General features: G+C 37.9%; 1 protein-coding gene across 1 annotated transcript; it reads left to right on the forward strand.

Annotated features, from left to right (window-relative positions):
* Positions 1-231: 231 nt before the first annotated feature.
* On the forward strand, positions 232-6,692 carry LOC121864904 (islet cell autoantigen 1-like). Its single transcript, XM_042364081.1, has 3 exons — positions 232-290; positions 837-1,175; positions 1,937-6,692. Exons 2-3 carry the CDS (start codon positions 945-947, stop codon positions 3,380-3,382), a joined length of 1,677 nt encoding a protein of 558 aa, XP_042220015.1. The 5' UTR covers positions 232-290; positions 837-944; the 3' UTR covers positions 3,383-6,692.
* The last annotated feature ends 12,096 nt before the right edge of the window (positions 6,693-18,788 follow it).

Below are 18,788 nucleotides of genomic sequence, written 5' to 3' on the forward strand. Positions count from 1 at the left end.
TCAGTTTTTGTCAATTTTTCGCCTCAGATGAGTCTAAAATACCTTGAAATTCATTTAAAATTATCGATATCAGTTAAACAATACCATAATGTTAACTCTGTAATAGAATGTATAATTTATATAATCTAATAGTATAATGGGCTTAATATATACACTTGGATCACAATACATAGATGTTCAAGGAAGATATTGTATTTCTTTAGGTTACATATACAAGGCAGGGACGTACACATACACACTCGTGAACATTTTGAGATAATAAAAATAATCATATACTCCTGGTCAACACTGTAAGTCTCTTGTTTAATTGCAGTGTGTAGTTAAATACCATCATTAGGGAGTGTAGTGGTCGGGCTGCTGGGTCTAGGGGCCATAAAATTAGTTTCAATCTGTTATCAATGACAACCTGGAGTAATTAATTCCCAAATATTTAATAACTTACCTGACAAATCATGGGAATGGTGTTATATTAAAACCCAAAAAGGTATTATTTCATTATTATCCCATTTGTAGTTTATTTAGAATCATGTGTTGTCAGGAAGTATATTGTATTGGTAGTTAACATTTGAGATTTGTTAACAGGAATAGGACGAGGATGATGACCTCTTGAGAAACCCCAAGGCTGACCTAACAGGAAGGTTTCAGATTGAACAATAATTAAGAATAGCCAAAAGTCTCATGAAAAATGATTTTATTCCGATGCATAATAAAGATGCTGTGTGCGGTAGGCCTGTCTTACTGTAGATCACAGGTTCATGATTGTAGGTTTTCTTTGTGGTTTAGGCTGAAATAAAAATCGATGAATGTTTATTATTTTCTTATTATTTTTTTTACAGATTTCAAGGAAGATGTGATCATTCAAATATTCATCCAGAATTGGAGAAGATTGAGAGTAGCCATTGTCAGGAGGGCATCAGTGTGTGCCAACCCCACAAGTGTACAAGATGACACAGCAGATCCACAGCTACTCGGGTCAGAGTTATGACCGCTGGGTGGAGCGTAACTCTAGCAGCTCTACCCTGGGGAAGGTCCAGAAACAATTTTGGTTTACCAAGAGCGCCGTCATCCGCAAGTTTGGCAAGAAGGAAGATGAGCACGTGGTCGCTTCTGACGCTGAACTTGATGCTAAGATAGATCTCTTCAAGGCTATAGAATATAGTACCAAAGACCTGCAGGTATTGTATTATTTTGTTCATGTACAGTATTTGAGAATCTGAATATCCTACCTGGGAGGAGGGGTAGTTTAGCATTAGGGTGGTTAATGTTATGGTGAAATTAAATGGGTGGCCTAATCTTCAGGCGATCCAAGACTTCCCCATCACTCATATGAAATATAATCCAGGATTAGACTTTACCAGCCTCAGCACTAGGCCAAACGTTGAGGATTTTTTGTTATACTGTACCTGGCCTGTACATCCATATATAAAGTTTGCACCATTTTCACTGTAGTAAAGGTATAATTATCCCCATGTTATACAGTATACAGTAGGTGATGCTGAATCTACTTAGTACAATAACAGACGAACTGAACCCAGATACTGATAAATGGTTTTCCCAATAAAGATATAATATTTAATTTTAACTCACTCAAAAGCAAGTCTCGTTTCAGCCAAATCTAAAAATCACTAAATAACAGATAAATTCCTTAGTTGGAGATATTTCCCTAACAAGCATTATAAGTGAAACCTTTATTTAATGAACCATGTAAGATGAAAGTCCGTTATATTGAGGGTCCATTAGATATGAAACCTCCATCCAACAGATTATATGGAGAGAGGAGTCCGTTTTATGAAGGTTTCACTGTGCAGGTTTACACGTAGAAAATGGTAATTCTATAATGTATCTATTGAAAACATTTGTAGTTTAAATACTTCTCAGTGTATATCATTGTATACTACACTGTATTGACTTTAATAGAAATATTTGTTCTTGACAGGTATTGCTTGCAGACTACCAGAACAAGATATGTGTTATGGCCCAAGAAGAAAATGCTATGGGTCGTCTGCTGAAGGAGTATGGGAAGCAGGATAGGAGTCGAGCTGGAAAGATGATGACCGCTGTAGGTAAAAGCTTGAGTTATACAGCCCAACAGCGAGTGGCACTCAGAAATCCTTTGGTTCGACTCTTTCAAGAGGTCGATACTTTTCATACCCGAGCAGTGGAAGACACCTCCTGCACTGTCACAGAGATGGAAAAGATAAGAACTGAATACCGTGGTGCACTTATGTGGATGAAGAACATCTCCCAGGATTTTAACCCAGATCAGTATCACCAATTAGAAAAGTTTAGAGAAGTCCAAGGAACAGTGAAGCAAAAGAAAGCCAAGTTTGATCGCATCAAGCTGAAGAGTTTGCAGAAGATTGATCTCCTCGCGGCCTCTAGGTGTAACATGTTCTCTCATGCTCTAATTGTCTACCAAAATAACCTCATAACATTCTCAGACAAGACATCCAAAACCCTGATCAGTGTGGCTAATAACTTCAGAGGATATCAACCTTATGATTTTCAGGTGATCAAGGAGCTTGCTGAACCTCCCAGGAAACTCAGTGACGACGCTAAAGAAGAGGACGAGGAGAACCTGGATGAAGATGAGGAGACATTCTTCAACGCCGAGTATCACGATGATCCCGAGAAGAAAAACAGAAGAAATCAGGACAGACAGTCGAGTAAGAAAACCAAAAAGGAAAATTCTGATCAAAAGAAATCAGACAGTCTGATGAATCTACTTGACTGCACTGAGGACAATAAGAGTGATACATTGATCTCATTAAACCAAACAGAGGGAAGTTCAGTCTCACAGTCAGATAACAATGAGAATAGTTCCCAGATAATGGACTTCCTGACAAATAACCCAGAAGTGCCTGATATAGAAACTGATACACAACAAATGCTAAAAGAATTATTTGATAGCCCCAGCCACCAGCCACTCCCTGTGTTTGGCAGTGAAGTTGGTGCTTGTAGGACACCACTCAATGCTGCAGCCCAGAACTCTTCCACTGGTGCTTTGGGTCTTGAAGATTTAGACAATGATCCATTTTCTATGTTACAGAATCAGTCACACCAACAGCCACAGAACATGTTCCTCCCATCCCAGTTATTAGACTTTGGAATGCAAGGATGGCAAGCTCAGATGGTTCAGCAGGCCACGGGAACACCACTCTCACCTCAGTCCTTCCCTTCACCAGCTAACAAAACCTCGCCAGCCAGTTCTTTGGTGCAACCAAAGCGTTCCCCAACCAGTGCAAGTACCATGTCCAACCAAAACTTAAAACAAGAAGTTCAAAAGTTGGATTGGTATAAAGTGTTTCAGGACATTGACCCACTAGGTGACCCAGGGAGTGCCATCTTCAGCCAAGTAACAGATGAAGATAAAAAGTGTTAAATGACTTGGTTCCCAGAGAAGCAGTATAGTTAGACATGATTACATGGGGCCTAGAATCTTTTATTTTTTACTGACATGATCTTGGCTTTTACCATAGTCAAGTCTTCCTAGACCTAAATGCCTTCTTATATAAGTCATACCACATTTTCTTCATAAATGAGGAGTTATAGTTTGTTTCTAACTGTAGCTGCCTTCTTTATGGCTGTTATTCTGCAACCAGCTTATCTTCTCTAGCCTGTTTGTAAGCAATGATATCATTAAAAGCTTTATTGTTGGAGTATATATCTGAATTAAAAAGGCTTTTCTTTAAAAGTAATTGGCTGTTGAATATAATAAGCATATTTGAGCTATGTTGTGTTCTTATTTTTAAGCTTTAAATTATATTGAAGTAAAGTTACAGTAACATACATGCAGTACATGCCACTCTTCATTACTATCACAAAAACCCAATGTTAGTTTTTTCTAGTCAGGATGACAAATTTATATAGAACCATAGAACTTGGCTGCAGGTTATACTGTACTATGGCCCCAGATGTCTTTAACCCGAGGAGTATAATTGGGAGGGGAGATGAATATAATTTGGATGGGGAACTTGGGTACAATTGTGTAGAATGTGAGAAATGAGCCTCAGGCAGTTAGGTCAGTTTTAGTAACTTACGGACACACACACAGACATCCTTCTGCATTACCAATAAATTTCTCTCTGACCACGTATTTAGCATCATTATTCTTGCATTACTTTTTCCTTTTATTATTACATTCATTTGTGTGTCAGTATGTGAATGATGTGTTCTAGTGTCATGTACACCCTGGTGGTGGTTGCAGAATCTCATCCTAAATATTCAGTCATCATAATCGTGTGGCACCTTTCATACTGATTCCCTCACATGTGTATTGTTCCCTATCTCTCCATCCGACTGCATTTTTTGGTCAACACTGCATCTGATCGGTCTCGCTGATGTTAAAATTTCATTGTTTGGTGAACAGCTATATGTTTATGACTGATATGTTAAAATGTGTTTGTTCAGTGTATAATATATGGCCAAAGATCCCCCACTAGTCCTCATGGTTGTAGTCTTTCTGGGTTCAAAAGATGACACAGGCTCTCTCTCACCCTCACCCCAGACTGTACTGTATTGACAACGTGTTGAATTATCCCTATCCCATTCACATGCTTTAGTAGCTCCATTTATAACATATTATTGCCACTATACTGTACATGCATATACCAGTTTAAAAAGCTCCAGTAATACACAATGTTGTTTATGCATGTGTGTATGCCAGTGTAACTGTGCAGTAAAGCAGGGATTAGAAGTGTGTTGTAACGTATGCTTGTTGTAGGACATGGCTCTTGATTTGCAGGTTTGCCGGAAGTTGAATGATTTTGTACTGGATATATTGAATGTGTGTGAGCACTGGGCAAAAAAAGTCTTACCTCAGCATATGATCAAGTGATTGTGTAACAATTATACGTAATTGAATTTTTTATTTTTTGGTACAGTACGAGTGCTGTAATTGATTGTTATTGTTTATAAGTACAGTAGAGTACTGTATATAATACACATTAGTGATTTTGGGGGAATATGAATTTGATTTATTTTTTTGCTGTTGAAATATTTCAAAACTTTTTTTTTTTTTTTTCAATTTTTTTATTCTTTACATTTATGTGATAGATAGTGTATCTGTATATATTTTTTTCAAATTACACAAAGAAATGTTTTGAAACAAATTCTTTGTCAAGTGCAGGGATGCCCAGACTATGAAATTGTTCCATGAACTACTGTGCTTCTCTGTGGTCCCTGTGTGCAGGTCCTGCCTCGCCCCATGGTACTCTACTGTATATATGCCTGGCAGATACAGTATTTATTTTCACAATAATTTTTCGTAGTTCTTTTTTATTTAGTGTAGAGTGCAGAATTGGTGTCCCTTTTGATACCAAACAAACAAGTAAGATTTTTTTACGTTTTATTAGAGTTACACTGCTGAAAATTCTTGACCATTTAATTAAATTGTGATTACTTTACTAATGTGCAAGTAACCATGATGCAGTGTGTTGTATGATTATATTGTGTGATAATTATTTATAGTTATGATTGTTGTCACTAGAGTATTTCTGTTTCTCACCAGATCACCTGCAGGGAACAACCTTATTGTGTAAATGCAGTACTTACGCCTGTTATTGGTGTAGTGTTCATGAAATGTAACTGATTCACGTGTGTGGTAATGCTAGTTATGTTTCTTTATCTACCATGTAGGGGTTGTAGGTCAAATGGACCCCAACTTAACCTAGCCAGTAGAATTTGGGCTGTTGACCCAAACAGGCTCTCACTACACTGCAGCAACACTCATATACATACATCTTAACATTACTTTTGTATACAGCTACATGTACAATATATATCTTACTCTCATAATCCCACAGTTTGAATGTTAGTTATCTTGTTCTTCTCCTCTCACCATACTTGTACCTGGTACTTGTGTCCAGGTGACAACACACTTCAGAATCATGTCTTTACTCCTCTCACCAACTTTGATCATAGATTCTTCATTCCTTAAAATTCCTTGTTTTGCTTCAGTTCTGCTGATCTAATCGCCAACTTGATGAACAATGTACAGTATATCTGAATGATACATTGTAGGATTATCCTCGTAATGTGTATTTCTGATAGCCATCATAGTCAGGGAGGGGATATATCAATGGTCCCATTATGTCTATAGTGTGAAGTGTGTTGGATGAGGTCCAGTTCTCAGTCATTGCAGTTTGTTTATTCATCAGACTTCACATGAATTACAGCACTGTACCACATCATACAATATATTGACCTGATAAACTTTTAATTTAATATCTACTGTATATTTCTGTTTATGTTTTAAACTCTTGTCTATGTTTTTAGAGTTATGAGATCTGAAACTTGACTTCAAGTTTCACCCTGAGTGGCCATGAGCAAGTCACTATGACGTACACACCCGAGTGAGTCCAGTCAGGTTTTATGTTTTGGTTTGTATCTCAGAATGTTTAACGTTTAAGACTGGTGGCTGGTTTGTGCTGTACCATACTTTCCCCGGCCAAAGGAAGAAATAACAGACAGGTGTGACCTCCCATTTGATTGTATGTTGGGACATACATTATATGCCCCCAGAGTTAAAGGTGTTAATTAGGATACTACATACACGCATCTTTATTTCCAGACTCTTGTAAAAATTATATATATATACATATATATATATATATGCAAGTAAATCACTGTGGGTGCGCTTGATCCAGGTATATGCTGATAACTACAAGGAAAGAAGAAATTACACGAAAGCGTTTGAGGACTTCGTGTTTTCTTCTTTCTTTGTGGTTATCAGCACATATATATATATATATATATATATATATATATATATATATATATATATATATATATATATATATATATATATATATATATATATATATATATATATATATATATATATATAACTTACGTTATGCAGTATGCTTAAATGAAATGATTTTGCTTTAAAGTTTATTTCTTATTAAACATTGTTCTTATTTCAAACTTCATACATAACATGTGTACTATATTAATATTAAGTCCAGCATTGCACCAAAAACCAAACCCATAACTAGTCTATATAGTAGTAACAGTAAGTGTTGTATTTAAGTTGCTTTCTTGGCTACTGTTCTCTGCCTCAAAGACTTAACATAACAACACTGTGTGCAGTTCCTAAGACATTACAGCCAGTACAATCATGACACTCGGTATTTGAACTTAGAACGGCCCCTTGGTATTGTCTTGTTTTCTGTCTACCAAGAGACGGTCATTTATTTATTTCTACTAGTTTCATTCACATGTATCACGTTGCCATATATCATACAGTTAATGCATTAAAGGAACCTATGTATGAGATTTTGAAGAAAAATTAATCTTATCATAATTTCTCACTTTATCCTACCTTGAATTTCTCCTTGTGATTGCTTTTACTTGTCTCCCTTGAAGCATCTTAATGATTTATCTGCCAGTATTTTGTGCCACCTCAGCACTTTATCTCATTATGTTCATATGATCACAGAAGCCTTCATCATAGTATGAGGAGTGAGAAGGTTTTAATTGTGGAACAAATCTCTTATTAATTGTATAAAAGTGGATTAGTCATATTTGTTATTCTATAAGATGTAAGTTGGTCAATGTTAGAAATATACCAGAAACAAGACTATTGTAGTACATATATTTTTTTCTCACCAATCAGTCTTAACCTAACCTCATGATCCTCAGGTATTGCTGGTAAGGTTATGTTGGTTTGTGCTGCCTGAAATACAGGTGATCTCACTTCCCTGTCTCTGGTAAATGTTTTATCATTGATCACTTTACCGGAAATACAGTACCATACAGTATAGTACAAGTATTGTACATTTGATTTTTTTTTTTGAAGATGGGTAATTATTTTTCAAGGCTTATATGTTATAAATATTTTTTTGCAATTTGAATATAAATGTGAGTTGGTTTTTTTTTGATTATTTAATAATTTGATGCATAGATGTGCAGGTATAAAGATATGTTAATTATATCAAAGTGTATGTAATATTGATTGATGAAATTGATACGTATTCCTCTTTTTGCAAATTATTTACTGGTTGTTGTGGAGCCAAAGTATTATACATTCCCTGGTCTATAAAGCTTTCATAGGTGGTACTGAATATTTTTTGTAATAATGCATACAGTATATTTATAGAGATTATGGATGTATTGATTGCTCTCTCACCCCAGGTAAATTACATTACGTATTGTATATGTATTTCAACAGGTGGAACTTTACAATGGGTGCTGTCTGACTGATTTAGTATTCATAAGGTGAGCCACAATTTGGTGCGAGTCCTTCCACACATTAAAGACATGAGAGCCATTGTTTTATGTTCAAGGGAAATCCATGTACAATATGTCTCATTCTCATTAAAATGTTTTAATACTAATTACTGTCTCTTACTTATACACAAGAATGGAGGAAACTGCAGTGGGCCTATTGGCCCATACTGGGCAGTCCCATTTACACCCAACCCCTATTGCTCATATATCCATCCAACCTATGTTTGAAGCTATCCAGCGTGTTCGAGTTAATGATGATGTTTGGTAACTTGTTCCATTCATCCACTATTCTGTTTCCAAACCAGTGTTTACCTATTTCGCGCCTAAATCTAAATTTTTCTAATTTAAAATCATTGTTACGAGTTCGCTCCTGGTTGGATAGTTTGAGTATCTTTGTAATGTCCCATATGTTTAGCTCTGACTTCCATTTATACACCTCTATCATATAGCCCCTCACTCCGTCTTTCATGGGAGTGCAAATTAAGATGCTTTAACCTGTCTCTGTACTCAAGGTTCCTAATGCCCGGGATTAGTATTGTCATTCTTCTCTGAATTCTTTCTAGGAATTCTATATCCATTCTGTAATACGGTGACTAGAATTGAACTGCGTAATCCAGAAACCTTAAATTCATAGATTATGAAAGTTTGTGTGATTATATTTCCTGCCTCAAATCTTATTTTTGATGGCTTATTCTACCTGAAGATTAGCACTTCCAGCTTAGTTCACCTGAATATTAACACCCCCAGAGTATTTGACCTGAGGATTAACACCCCCAGCTTACTTTACCTGAAGATTAACACCGCCAGCTTATTTCACCCGAAGATTATCAACCCCTGCTTATTTCACCATTAGATTAACACCCCAGCTTATTTCATCTGAAGATTAACACCCCTAGCTTATTTAACCACATGATTAAACGAATCCAGGTAAAAAAGTCACAGGTAAAAAAGTCACAGAAAAAAAGTCACAGGAAAAAAGTCACAGGAAAGAAAGAAAAGTTAACTATCGAATTCTCACATTTTTTAAGGTTAATGTCAACCTAACCTAACCTAATTAATTGTGACTTTTTTTCCTAGCCAAAATTGTGACTTTTTTTTCCGTGACTTTATTACCGGCCACCGATTAAACAACCTCACACTACCTGGAGATTAGGTTAGATTAACATCGATGTGGTTAATCTCGAAGGGTTAAATATATGCTCAAAGGGTTAAATCATCTTATTCAGAGGACAAGGGGGATACCTCTGCAGTCAGTGAGTTATATAATCGTACTCGAGATGTTCAGTTGTTAACTCATTTCGCTCAGTGGTTAAAAGTGTATTATAATAATTAAGTCATCAAATTATAGCCAAGTGTTGGGCCGTTGATGCTATATGTAATTACTATGGTTCGACAACTAAGGTCTTTAAGCGTGTAATTAGGTTAGTAATTACACCAGTCTATCAACAATTAAAAAAAATTACAAGAGAAATTGTACTCAATGGATACAGCAAATATCGACGAGTGTTCATAATAATAGTTTCCAAACTATATAAATGCTCGTAGTGTTTCTTTGAACATTGCCGGCATTACAGATTAATACATGGTTATTTTGGCATACAACTGGAAAGTAATTATTTTAGTTATTGACTTTTTGACAAAGAGAAATATCATGATTAACCGCGTCTTCCAATTACAGAGAAAATAAGTGAAATTTTGAGGCATATATTTCATTGGGTAAATCTTCGCGTATGAGATTATGTTGGAGATGGGTATAACGTGACGTCAGAGGTTAGGCTGTGCTGTTGTGGCTGGAGCCTGTGGTGGTGTGGTGTGGTGACCATGGCGGTTCCTATTATAGCGTCATCATCATCGATCCACCACGGGGTCAAGACTTCTTCCTGCAAGATTATAACGCTCGCCCCAGCTCCCTCTCCCTCCCAGCCCACGCCCGTCTTCCATCACGGTATGATGGCTGGTCTGTTGAAAATATATCCACAGTATTAGTTGTAGCTGTCAACATGCGGGCCAGAGCCTCAAACACTCGTATATATTTAACTTTAGTCTTTGGATCACTTGAGTCTTGAGAGAGATTCTTCGGGTGAGGTCAAGACAAATAGGCATGAACTGTGTGACCTTGAGCTGACACACACTTGGATGACCCTGATTTGAGGTTAGGCCAGGTCAGGTGGATACTGGGGGAGGGGAAGACTTCAGTTTTGACGTCTTGTTGGCCGCCATCTTGTGTAGTTAAGCGTTAGGGTGGTTATCTATAGGTGCAATAAGTTGGGGTGGATCTTCTTCAGGTGATCCGCTCTCTTGAATATCCATCTATATATCTGTCCGTCTCACGTTGACAGTTACAAAGAAATGTTAACGAAGGTGTTTTTGATAATTCACACCCTGAGTGTTTGTGTTGAGTCCCTTAATGTTTGTGTTGACAGTCCCTTAATGTTTGTGCTTACAGAAAACATTTGGTATTTCTGATGACAGTCTCTTGTGTTTGCGACTTTTATTAAATGTTATTTATTTATGAATATTATATACTGTATTATTATAATTGGTGTAAGTAATGGTAGTAGTAGTAATAGTGGTGTTAGTAGTTTGTTATAATACTAACTAGAAAGGTAGTAGGCAGCTACCAAACAGGGAGGTACTACCGCCTGGGAAGACATTGGAAGCATAATGTGTTGTCTAATGGTAGACCCTGCTGCCATATGGTATCACGAAAATAGTGACCAAGTTCCAGGTTGATGATCTGACTTTCTGCCTCATTTACACACAATTGCAGCGTCTCAATTGTTTCTCTTACCATTGACAACACAACATACATATATTGTTTCTCACTTTTGATCTTTTTTTTATTTCTTTATGGTTCTTTATTATTATTATTATTATTATTGCAATGTTGTTATTATTATTATCATTATTATTTAAAACAATTCTGATTGTAAAATTTATTTAATATGCATTATTATTATTATTATTATTATTATTATTATTACAACATTTTCGCCCCTTAGGGCCGATGTGGGTCAGTGACCTGTGCCCAGGTGGGCTAATCCCTGTAAAAAATAATAATAATAATAAAAACGGTGGTAGTTGTAATACTTGCAGTAGTAGCAGAGGTGGTGGTAGCGGCCACAACGCTTCAGCCTGTCAAGAAATAAGAAAATTAATTATAGTCACAACAATGGTTTATTGACCGGGGGTGACGAGGGCTGTGTGTGTCGGGAAACATTTGCGTTTGTTTATTAGGTAACTTCTAATGTCAAAACTGTGTCCACACACACACACGACCTTGGCCTCTGACTTTGCGTGACCTGACCATCACAAAAGACTTTACATAATTCTAAATCTCGTGTTTCACAAACTTTTATTTTTAAAGACTCTCCATCCACCTTATTCATGTCCCTGAGTGGCATCAGTCGCCGTGACATCATATCTTTTGCACCAATCATAGCGTCGCGGTCAGTATGTTTCGTCATTTTGACTACACCAATCAAAGCTCTGGCATATTTTACGTAAGCCTTCATGGATTAGTTGGAGTTAGACCTTGGCATGGTTTATGATACTTGAGGCAACAACAAAACTTAGTATGCTTTATGTAATTTCGCGCGTAACCAATCAAAACGTCGGTGGCTATGCAAGCACCTATTAGAACACCACAATGTTACGTCACTTGCACCAATCAGACCGTCGCCATCTCTACGCCACTTAGCATATACAAATCCAAAGGCATAGCTTACGTCATTTTGTATGCACCAATCACATCGTCAGCATATCCTACGTCACTGTATGCACCAATAAGAGCATCGCCATTTGTTACGCCACCGCTTTCACCAATCAGAATCCTTGGTGGTGGTGACGTGAGGGTGTGACTCATGCACAGGAGAAGGGGAAGACGGCAATGCGGCAAGACTACACGAGACTTATTCTCGGAAGTCCGCCAATTATCCCGCCGCTGGTCCCGCTCACCTCCTCTCTCACTGTAATTAATGGAACCTGCAAAGATACACGCTTGAATTTAGGCTAACACCTCCTTCAAGCGAGTCGGACGTTTATCCCTCAAAGATTCCAGTTAGATTGATCTCGTACCAGGAAATTTGAGAACGCATCTATGAAATTTCTAAAATGGACTCGAATTTGTAAAAAAAAAAATGCGTTGTCTTACGTTCTTTTATGCCTGACCAGGAGAAAATGTTAATATTGTTATTATTATCCACTCTGTATCTGTATTTTTCTGGCTAAATAAACTGTTACAATTTAATTCAAAGAAGTCGACTCATGAACCTTCAAGAGTCTCGACACTCGTCACTTTGTTTACCTCGATCAGCTGACACAAGAAAGACAACAGGCAGCAGGATTCCGACACACTTAGAGAATCACCCGCCATTTTTCTCTACCTTCTCCTTTTTTTCCACTCCTCTTCCGCTTTCACCCACCCCCAGGCGTCTAGTGACCCCTCCCCAGCTACCTCCCTTTCCACTTCCTCCCCTTCCACCTTCGCCTTCCCCCTCCTAATGGATGGAAGGAATAGGTCGAGTTACATCTTCGTGGCACGATATGTTTGACCTCCGAGCCTAGCCATAATGTTTTCTCTCTATCCATCTCCTGTAAAGTCTATTATTCTTTCGAGAGAGAGAGGGGGGGCATACGGGTCTATTTCTGTGTGCTTATTATTCTAGGGAGACAGAGGTACATTAGATTAAAAGGATGGAAGGATTGTAAAGAGAGTTGAATGCCCTGACTAGGGGTTTGAGTCCAATCAGTAGCAAGTGGAGTTTGTGATGGTGGATTTTTATTATTATTGATATTTATTTTACTGTTACTATTACTATAAGTAATGGTAGTAGTAGTAGTAAATATAATGTAATAGTAAGAGTGGCGGTGATGGTGGCGGTAATGATTATTAGTAGTACAGGCAGTTGCGGTCTTATTATTTTTTTTACTGTATCATTATATATATATATATATATATATATATATATATATATATATATATATATATATATATATATATATATATATATATCTTTGTTTTTAATTAAGCTTGAGGAAGACTCACAACTGCACCCCGAAAAAATGTATTAACCAATTACAATAAACGGTGCACACTCAAAGGTTTATCAGCCGGGGGACGAAGTTATAAAATTGTTATAATAATTGGTTATAGGTCAAGGTCTGTGCCGTTTGATGTCGTGACCAAGGTAGTGATGATCACAGCTCCTGACGGCGATAAATACACGATGTATAGTTCATGAATCAGCTCGCTATGTCTCTGTGTAATCTGATTTAATGGGCTTTGTGAGGAACTTTTGGCTCCTCTTATAATTGTTCTTGCATGAGGCTATGAAGTTTGAACGCATTGTCAGTATAGCTTAAAAAACACGATCACCTTACATATCTCTACTTGGAGTTTAGGACAAAACTAATTAAAGCGGCCAAGTTACAATATAAACGTACTTAAGAAATCTTCAGAGCGAAATAATTCCATTAATTTAAATCCTTTCACGTGTATCTGACCAGGAAACTTGAAAATAAACAAAGGTTATTTACCGCGCACGATCACGGCCATCAAAGCTTAGAGGTGAAAATGATTGCGTCAGGCTATGTACAGTATGACCTTGTGTGTGATTATGTGCAGATTCTCAGAACCAAACGTGATAGAAAGTAGGTTATATCCTTTGTGTGAATTACCTCAGCTGTCTTGGAATAATAAAGCGTAAGGGACACAGTTATATAGGACGCATCAAAACCAAATTTGACAGTACAGTATACCTTCCTCCTGACGAACCGTGGCGAGGACGGAAGTCTTGGTCGGGGGATGACCCATTCCATTGATGCTTTTTAATGAATCACCTGAAGATTAACACCCACACCTTATTTGACCTGATGATTAAAAACCCAATGCTACCTGGATGGGTTGGGTGAGCGTTAATGTGGTTAATCTTAAGGTGAAATAAACTGGAGGTGCTAACCTTCAGTTGATCCGATGGTTTTAATCTTACTGAAAGGCGACAAGCCGGTAGGACTTCCCCCAGCAGCCTCGTTATCACTTGGTTCCTTATCACCAGGATGGTTGGTGGCGTGAGGACAGAGGGAAGTGTTTGGGGGATCACCAAGTATGGTGAAGGCTGAACCACAGACCGTGTTTGTTTAATGCGTGTCACTGCCTGGTGCACTGCGGATGAAGCGTACTGTCTGCTCACTGGCTTGTCCATTTGTCCAGGTTTTATCCGCGCAGGGGGCTAACATAATACAATACGCATAATTCCTGGTAACAAAAAATGCCTGGTACAGTGCCTAAAGAATTCTTGACTTACATAATCTTGTGAAATACATCGCTTATATATCGCAATTTCCATGAGGTGACGGGAATAGAAAGTGAGGCTTTAGGCATGAACAGCATGTATTAAAAGAAATTACAACAGCTACGTAGTCTAGTAACTTACTCTGACACGAAATAAACAGAAAATTTAGTAGCAATACATCCACAAAGGCTAGACTTCCCATGTGTATACTATCCCCGTTGATAATACTAACAATTAAATTATTTGAGAAAAGTCCCTGGCGTGCCGAGCATTATTTTGAACGCTGTGCACAGTTGCTGCCAAATTTTCGTTGACACTTGGCATCTACTTGTAGGTCATGTATGTGATTAGTTTATAGCTGAAGGACGCAACTTTGTGAGGTATATATACAAAAAACGGACCACTTAACCTAATCCCCCCAGTAGCGTTAGGATGTTTAATCATCAGGTGAATTAAGCTGTTGACTAATCTTAAGGCGATTAAAGAAAAAACCCAGATGTCAGATATTACCAAAAGTGTCTTTTTTTGAGAGCGTGCCTGGTTTAAGAATAACATAATTGCCATAAAGGTACTCCGTAGTAGTTGTGTCAATCCTTGGCAATTTAATACGTTACATTAAAATAATTTTACTCTTGAGTATACAAGGTGACAGCCATGGTGAGGGGGGGTCTGTACTATACCACCTTCTAGTAATAAATGACCTTCGTGTGGAACTGTAGATAAATATTTAATCAGTAAAATTGTCCTACAAGTTTACATTGATTTTACATGTAGAGAATACCGGTATACAATATATGTATATACTATGCATAGACTGCAGGTATACAGTGTATTACATATTGATACGTGACCAGTATATTATGAATTTATAGTAAATGAGTTTCATGTGTAACCTTAGGTATTTTCATTAATTACGGAGCTTCGCATGTTACGCCCCAGGAACAGACTGGAAGTGTTCCTCAGCTAAACAGTTTACGTGTAGAGTTTTGTTGTCACAATACTATTTTAACTTAATTTTGGTCGCCAACTTTATGTCGTAGTTAGAATGAACTAATCATAAGCTTTCTTGTAACACCAGTTAAGGGGAATTTTAAAGTATGAACTTAACATAAACTTAACTAATCTAACCAAACCCAACCTAACCTTAACTACCTAACCTAACATAAACTTAACTAATCTAACCTAACCCAAACTTAACCTTACCCAACCTAACTTTAATTAACCTAACCTTAACTACCTAACCTAACCAACTTAACTTAACCTAACTTAGTACTATAGCACATAACTCGTCGTGTCCTCTCTCCCCAACCGTGACTTAACCCGTAATGTTTTTTTGGTTATAATCCTAATCTCCTCAAGACGCATAAGATAAGGATTTACCAGCAGGATTATTCAGATTTGTGACCGTGGATCCTTCTCCTTAGCCCCGAATGTATTACTTCCGTGTTCAGATTTCGCGAAAACAAAAAAACAAAAAAAATATCTTGTCTGACAAATACAGGTCGTCACTGTACTGTATATACGAATTATATTATAGAAGAGTTTTGGCGTAATAATTGGATAAGCTGTGACCTCTGATCTCCTGGGTGTTGCTAGCTGTGACCTCTGATCTCCTGGGTGTTCCTAGCTGTGACCTCTGATCTCCTGGGTGTTCCTAGCTGTGACCTCTGACCTGGGTGTTCCTAGCTGTGACCTCTGATGACCTGGGTGTTCTAGCTAGCTGTGACCTCTGATCTGTGTTCCTAGTTGTGACCTCTGATCTCCTGGTGTTCCTAGCTGACCTGACCTGGGTGTTCTAGCTGTGACCCTGATCTCTGGGTGTTCCTAGCTGTGACCTCTGACCTGGGTGTTCCTAACTAGCTGTGACCTCTGATCTCCTGGGTGTTCCTAGCTGTGACCTCTGATCTCCTGGGTGTTCCTAGCTGTGACCTCTGACTTGGGAGTTCCTAGCTAGCTGTGACCTCTGACCACCTGGATGTTCCCGGCCGTTACCTTGACCTCCAGTAACCGCAATTGTTTCTAATATCGACTTGAGGCAGTGATTCAGCAAGTTTGGCCAGCCTTGTGTGGGCGGGAGGGAGGGAGGGAGGGAGGGAAGGAAGGGGAGATGATGGTGGGGAAGGAAGGGAGGGAGAGGGAAAGATAAAACACCCCCTTCCTCTTCTTGTCTTCCCCTCCCACATACTCCCTTCTTTCCCCTCCCCTTTTATGGCTCTTACGCCTTCCTTCCTTCTCTCCCCTCCCCCTCCTCATTTCCTTTCACACACACACGCCCACCATCAACGTGTGTGTGTAGTGAGCCTGGAACATTTTTAGCCTAACCGCATTCTGTTACCCCCGGACGAAACCTGTCAACATTAACACAACCCGGACGAAATGTGGTAAAATCTACATATCAGGACAAATTGTATTAATATTGACATAAACCGGACGAAAGGGAATTACATAACCCACAATTACCCATTTTAAGACAATCGATATATACCTGAACTATTTAAACGACTTGGATGTGGCTTAGTTGTTAGTGACCAACGTTTGTGACCCCATTCTCAGACCAGGACAATTTAAATAGATCGACAGTCATCATTCAGTGATATTAGGCTTTTATCGGCTGCTTTGGGATAATAATGGGCTTTTACCGGCTGTTTTGGAATAATAATAGGCTTTTATCGGCTGTTTTAGGATAATAATAGGCCTTTATCGGCTGTTTTAGGATAATAATAGGCCTTTATCGGCTGTTTTAGGATAATAATAGGCTTTTACCGGCTGTTTTAGGATAATAATAGGCTTTTACCGGCTGTTTGGGGATAATAATGGGCTTTTATCGGCTGTTTTGGAATAATAATAGGCCTTTATCGGCTGCTTTAGGATAATAATGGGCCTTTATCGGGTGTTTTGAGATAATAATAGGCCTTTATCGGCTGTTTTGGGATAATAATAGGCCTTTATCGGCTGCTTTAGGATAATAATAGGCCTTTATCGGCTGTTTTAGGATAATAATAGGCTTTTATCGGCTGTTTTGGACTTTCCTCTGATAAATCCACTCAATGTTTTCTGTTTTTATATACTTACATTGTTTTATGTACACGCCGAAGCAATGTGAATATGTATGACGAAGGAGGGAGGGCTCACAGAGTTTATTTGTTGACAAGCGAACGCACTAGACAGACAGACAGATAGACATTCAGAAGAGCGATCCAAGCTGAACGTACAGCTCAAAAACGTACATGACTTAAAGTACACATTACCGCACATGACTTAAGGTGCACTGTGTAATCCCAGGTACACATGATCAATAGATGCACATAACCCGACGTATACATAATCTCAAGGTAGTGTCTTCGTGTACACAAGCGTGGTCACACACACACATCCTAACACGCACATGTGATCACCTTCCCTCCCTCCTTTCTCCCTCCCTACCCACTAAACACACACACACACATTTTGACACGCACATGTGGACCACCTTCTTCTTACACACACACACACACACCACCATTATCATGAGCTGCCATGAATTAAAACTACCATATCAGCCTCTACCATAACGCGACCAGACTCACTTCAAAGATCATTCTTACTGTCTAGAAAAAAAGATGGACACCTACCTTACTTTCTTTAGAAGATTTAAGGATTTTAAGCTATTTATTTTGTCATTTATTATTATTATTATTATTATTATTATTATTATTATTATTATTATTATTATCATAGTTATTGTGATTATCGTTATTATTATTGTTATAGCTCACACGATAAAAAGTACAAATGACCTAAAAAAAATTACCCAGACCTAATTAATTAATTTTCTTTCAAATAAAAACCGACGTAAATAATCTTCGCTGCCAGCCGAACGATTTGCTACTACTGTACATACCTATCAAACTTGAGCTTAAACAAAACAATACTTTTACCAGGTTTTATTTAACACCAGGGAGACTGTATTTAATTTTAATTACTATGATTTTTGGGCAGATTATTTTCACTTTGGGATTAATGATATTGAATTATCCTAAGATGGTTTTGGGGCCCAAGAGTCTCAAAGGTTCATAGAGAACGAGGGTGGTGGAAACCGCGACTGCACCTGACTGACTGAAGCTAATAAATCATAAAAATCACGTTAAAAATATATTAAATGTATACTGGAACTACCTTAACTACTTACGTTCACATAGTATTAACTGGGAAAAACTAAAGCAGAGTAACTTTTCCCCCCCAAAAAAATCAGCGTTACTTTGATTTGGCGCCAAGTGAACGTAT

This window comes from Homarus americanus, unplaced genomic scaffold (assembly GCF_018991925.1).
Source record: "Homarus americanus isolate GMGI-L3 unplaced genomic scaffold, GMGI_Hamer_2.0 scaffold2539, whole genome shotgun sequence".
In the NCBI taxonomy this organism is placed as follows: Eukaryota; Metazoa; Arthropoda; class Malacostraca; order Decapoda; family Nephropidae; genus Homarus; species Homarus americanus.

What these genes read in the sequence shown, in the direction of transcription:
- LOC121864904 (XM_042364081.1), top strand. Translation starts at nt 945, where the DNA reads ATGACACAGCAGATCCACAGCTACTCGGGTCAGAGTTATGACCGCTGG. An exon ending in ATAGTACCAAAGACCTGCAG is followed by an intron (nt 1,176 to 1,936) that starts GTATTGTATTAT and finishes TGTTCTTGACAG; the next exon opens with GTATTGCTTGCAGACTACCA.